We start from the raw sequence: 5,689 nt of genomic DNA on the forward strand, positions 1-5,689 counted from the left end.
TTCTACACAAGGCTTCATTGTAAGTGTAGAGCATTGCCTTCACTGCTCGGGCAGGAAATGCAATAGGGCAACATCACACGATACAATCGCGCCTGGCGTCTACGAAAGCACCTGGGTGCGCTATTTTCTCTCGTAAGATAGACACCACGCCCGAGGCAACATGCGCTTGTTGATACCAGGCAGACTAACGGTGTAGCCTTTTTTTCAGGTGAGGCGGAATTAGGATGGATGTGATGAGGGTCGACGCCGGGGACGCCCAACCACCCACGCCATTGAGCAGGCTGTTTTGGAATTCTCCAAATCACTAAATGCAAGTGCCTTGATTCAAACACTTCAATACTCATTCAAGCACCTCAAGTGTTGTTTGCTATTGCATATGGCCTTTCAGCGACATGCAGTGATACCCATGATTGGACGTTTCTCAAGATTTTGAGTCCGGCGGGCGTTGGCCTTGTGACCTTTTCCAATAGAACACACCAAGACTGAACCTCATGAAGCTAGATCCTCATCGGTGAGTGCCTTGGGGAGAAACTTGAGGGGATTTTGGTCATCTAATGTGGCCTGGCGCATTAGTGCCCATGTGGTTGCCTTGTATAGTGGAGAAAAGCTGACGATGTTATGTGGACATATGCTCTACGTGCCCTCGACACATCTCTCGATCCAACGCCCCAAGTATGCGGTTTCTTTGTTGGCAGTGCAGTCACGACCCTTGTCAATGACAAGAATTAATGTCATCGAATGTGGTGGGTTTAGATAAGTGAAATACTTCATCCCAACTGGCACATTTGTCTAATTGCATTTCCCCTCAAGGATGGTAACTTGTTATTTTCCCGAGTGAATAGTTATGGTATTTGTATTGAATTCGAATTTCACTGAAGTTCAATATTTTCACTGACTACCTACCTTATTCAACTCACAACGTCACAGTTGGACACGGGCCACTTCAAGACAAGGGCCCTTGCCATGGTTGACGAAGAGCTGGACAAGTTAGGCAGAGAAATGCGGTGGCTGGCGAGATATCCTTGATTTCTCAGATGTATCTTCACCGCTTCCAAGCACAGCATTCTAAGGGAGGAGCTAGCCGATAATCTTGGGCTATCCTCTTAGTGATGGCCCGGTTCAGTCAACGAATGACAGAGCACATGATTAACTGGTCAAGCGCGCTAATCGATCGCATCTTAAGACTGTGCCGTTATTACTAGGTCGGGCTTTTACGTCACATTGAGTGACTCATGACTCACCGCCATGCTGAACGGAAGAATAGAGTAACACCGCTCATTGCAAGAATGCGGGTGAATTCATAAACGCCTGAGATCACAACGTGAAGTCAATGGATATGTATGAACGCCTGCGGCCTGGTCACCTGCTCATGAAGTGCAGGGTACAATTTCGTCCTTACAAATGGTCTCACATGCTTCACCTCGATGTGAGTCTCATTTCGCACGATTCGCAAAGCAGCTCGTAGTGTCTTGACTCCTCGATTGGAGGAACTGAAGCAATTGGTCTCACAAAGCTCAAGTTTTTATACTTGGAGGGGTCTTCAATCTAAGATCACGCCAGTACGGCCTTGTGAGCCCCTTCGTGTACTACGGAACGTTGTTCGGTCAAGATTTCGCGTTCAACAAGCTGGCATGCCGTGTAATCGAGCGTTTATAAGATCGTACCAGGTTGAGTAACAATGTGCAGTCATGTAACCTGAGGTCTAAGTCAGACAAGAGTGTTAGTTTCATTTCCCACGCGAATGTATGCAAATTTGCATGTTGACTGCTGTATCACGCCGAGGATGCCCCTCATGTTCGCATCAGAGCACTTTATGCTGTGGACCGCCAGGTTACTATCAACTTAGCAACCAAGTCCTGGGTCAAGAACAGTCGATACGCTATCTGAAACGTCATGTCTTGGCCAACATGCCCATGGTCGATGTGTGAGACAATAAGAGGCATACTAGATGCCTTGCGAATCCTCATCCTTCTCCTGGAGGACGGCAGCCCTCCACATCCTCCGAACCGAGACGCAATGTTCTCGAGACAAATCGGAGGTTCGCCACTTGGACTCCTGTCCAATGCCAGAGTAGTAAATTCGGCTGCCTAGAAACCCCTGCCATTGATGACCTGATTCTGACTTTCTAATCTTCACCGAAGGTATGCAAAAGCTACATGTAGGCTGTAGCCATCTCAAAGTTCTGAAGATCCCAAGTACAAAAGCCAAGGCCCATGAATTATTTGCCTTATCTCGCCTGAATCTCTCCTTTCTTCTTTTTACTTATTCAATTGGCTTCTGTAGCACTGTGGTGACTTATCGGTTGGCGGTGCAATGGAACTCGTCACCTCTCATCCCCGATTAAGGCTACCCAAGTGCCGACACCAGTGCCCTGGCCAGCTCGGGGGAGGACCACTGGATGTCCGGAATAGAGCTAGGGCCATCCCGGTCCGGCGGGGACCGGGTGAGGCGGACTGGCGCGCCGAGAGGCACGGCAGACCCGTTGAAGAATAATCCTTAGCCAATGCTCCAGGGTTAAGGCGGGATCTCCCGTGCACGCGTTAATTTCAAACGTACATTCAGAGTGCGATATGACAGCAATGTAGGTGGGTTCCGTCGATGACCATGAAAACCTACCTAGAAGCCTGAGTAGTGAGGGCCATTGAAAGAGACCATCCACCAACCAATAGCCAGAGGCTTTAATGCCCAATGCCTGCCGTATTCAACCATTGGGCCCTCTGCATCAAATAACCCTGGTTGATTCTCGTCACGCGTCAGCACTCCAAGATACTCTCTAATGATATTCAATATTCGCGTGGCTTATGGGGGCTGAGCTGTGCCATCTGAAGCCTACATATTATGTGGCCTATGTTTCATTGGGCAATCATGCTTTCGTATGGCCGAATCGGCATGGACTGTCCGTGATGTTTTTCATGCATTACTACCGAATGGTGGTGAGAAGATCAACAATATCACTCAATAAAGGTGGTGAGCGGTACGCAGTCATCACAACAAGAAGAAACGTGGAAGGTTGATACCCCGCCGGCCTAGAGCTCACGTGCGCAGCCGCATCTTCGCCTGAGCAAAAGATTGGATGTCTGGCGCGCCAAACTGATCTAGCTGACCTATGAATTGGGCGTAAGCCCTGCTTCAACTTTTCGCCCTGATTTAATCATGTCTAGAATTGATATTGGGCCAGAGAGATGGGCTCACCCTTCAATGCCCACCTGACATCCTCCGAATAGCCGATTGCCACGATTGTTACATGCCGACATTTGATGTCGAACGCATAGAAGGAAGGCCTCAAAATCGTAGACACTAATGTTTAGGGTTGAAAGTAGGCGTCCCGTAGGGCAGCAAATGAACTCAGAAACATGATGCGCGGCGACGTGTTGAAATCAGCGCCGACGGAACTTCATCGTTTCGACCGAGGGATCAGTGGAACTATTGTAAGGCGTTTTTGAGGCATCTCGGTGATGTAGGTAATTCGTTGCGAAGGTTTCTCTCTCCCGCGTGGCGTTGTTGATCCTTGGGATACCGGGTTTGTTTTCGTCTTGGGTTTCAGGCAAGCCCCAAAGAACGGCAGGCTGAGATCTATCTCTCTTTTTAACGGCCCGAGGAGTGTCTGCGTCGGGATACTCTTTAGCGCGAAAACGAATATCCTGAATCCCCGATGAATCACGAGAATTGTCGTGAAGTCGTGCAACCTCGGCCTGAGATCTTCTTGTATGACAAGGTCTGACCGAACTCGACGAGCTTTCCCCGGGGAAAACTTGGGTGGCCAATCACATCAACATTCGCTGTCAGAGGTTGAATAATATCGAAGTATGCCTATTTCGGATACTGCTTCTCACTCTCCTTGTTGAGCCATTTACAAATATCCAAGGACAGCCGCTTACAAGTGTGCCGTCGTACACGATCCCCAAGTTGGGAGCCGCTGGTCGAGAGCCGTTGGAGTCGTACAGAGTACTACAAGTTACGAGCTCAGATATGCAGAATGGAAAATCCTGATCACTCGAGAAGCTTGCTTTGGTCAAGCTGAAAAGTGCAATAGAAACATGGACATTGGTAGCCCTACAGGCTGCCATCATTGCCTCTCTGCAGGTGTCCATTGAACGGGAGGGAAAGTGCTTCTCCGAAGATCTGGACGAGTAGGATGCCGTCCGTGACTTGTGGCGGTGGAAATGGGTAAGGTTCCATCCAGGGGTCGCTGATAATTACTGTAAACACTTTGCAGATACGGGTAGGTATCATATGTGAGGTCATCACGAAAAAAAAGCAATGTATTCAGGGGCAGATATGGCTGAACCCTTGCGAGAAACAAACCCCTAACTACACACACCTCTTAATCGCCCACGGTAATCTTGAAAACCTTGCAAGGCAACTCAATACATCATGCGGTTCGAACAATGGAGTTGCAAAACCGGTGTAAGGGAGTTCGTATGTATGTTTGGGTTGCAAGGAGGGGGGCAGCGTGGCGCAGCAGCCAACAGAAAACATGTTGATGGCCAATGAATCGCCAACAATTACGCGCCAACGTCGCGTCGCCAACACCAAACCCCTTGAACTCACGCCTTCAATAGCTCGAGGTAAAGAAACGGGCGCTGGCGCCGGCACTATCAGCCCCATTGACCCAAGGCTATTCAAAAGGGTTGGTTTGCCTATCAACTTGAGAGTGATAGTGACTGGAAGCAAACTAGGAATAACAGGGCACAATGGTGCAGCCAAGGGAGAGAAGGGTGTGGTGAAACAGCCAATACAATTAGACGTGTTCCAGGGATACTTCGATATTCACCCTGCGATCCCAATCCAGTTTCGAATTCCAAGGGTGCAACATGGGAGACGTCTGCCTTGCAGGGCAATTTCAAATACAAGGCTCACATAGACATGAACCAATGTTGACCTAATTGAGACCTGGCACCAGAATTGGAAGGCGCCTCGCGGCATTGAGGCAACCAGGTTACCAGCCTTGCGGCATGCCTGGCGTTGAATATCAGCGTGTCGATCGCATATGATACTGGTTAATCATAACTCGGAACGTCGGCAGGCGGCCCCCGGATCAGCACGAAAATACGTCGACCGCAAACATGTCCACTGAGACACGAACAGAGACACGAACAACGACCTTGATAGTCAATGGCGCTTGCCCATAAATCGGCCGCCGTGGCTGTTGGAGAGGCGTCGTGTTGCCCGCAAGCTGGCTCAATATCGACGGCAGATATGTTCATTGATTGAACGGCTGAAGATGTGTTTTGCTGGCATTGTTGGTTTGCTGCCCACCGCCACTTTCCGGGTGTGATCCTGCAGCGCGGCTGTAAAGAGGCCTTTGTCGACGGCACAGTGTCGCCGTCCAAGGCCGCAGTGCCTCGCTACCACGTAGGGCTGACTGCCGGGTCTGAATGGGGCCAGCGAAGTTGCCTGGCTGCCTTCATCAGGTTTGTCCTCTAGCCGAGATGACGAGGTATCGGTTGGCCGTGAACAGCTTTGAAGAGCTCTTCACCGACGGGCACATGCCGTCTTGGGCATAACGGCCATTTCTTTGACCCGAACAGTGTAGCCAAGTCGGAGATGAGGCGCGTATCGGTCAGGCGCATAGTTTGCCTCTTAAGGCGGTTCTATTGTTCTCCTATATCATGAGACCCCCAGACGTCTCGGTGTAAGAACTTTGAAGACGAACGATGGTCTGCGGCGTAACGTTAGTAGGGTAAAG

At 49.9% G+C, this 5,689-nt stretch overlaps 1 protein-coding gene across 1 annotated transcript; it reads right to left on the bottom strand.

Moving 5' to 3' along the window:
* Positions 1-3,377: 3,377 nt before the first annotated feature.
* On the bottom strand, positions 3,378-4,067 carry BDZ83DRAFT_656168 (uncharacterized protein; the record flags this gene model as incomplete). Its single annotated transcript, XM_060510852.1, has 2 exons — positions 3,378-3,641; positions 3,879-4,067. The coding sequence occupies 2 exons, from the start codon at positions 4,065-4,067 to the stop codon at positions 3,378-3,380; spliced, it is 453 nt and encodes a 150-aa protein (XP_060359843.1).
* Between the last annotated feature and the right edge of the window lie 1,622 nt (positions 4,068-5,689).

This window comes from Colletotrichum acutatum, assembly GCF_030867785.1.
Source record: "Colletotrichum acutatum strain CBS 112980 chromosome Unknown BDZ83scaffold_134, whole genome shotgun sequence".
Lineage (NCBI taxonomy): Eukaryota > Fungi > Ascomycota > Sordariomycetes > Glomerellales > Glomerellaceae > Colletotrichum > Colletotrichum acutatum.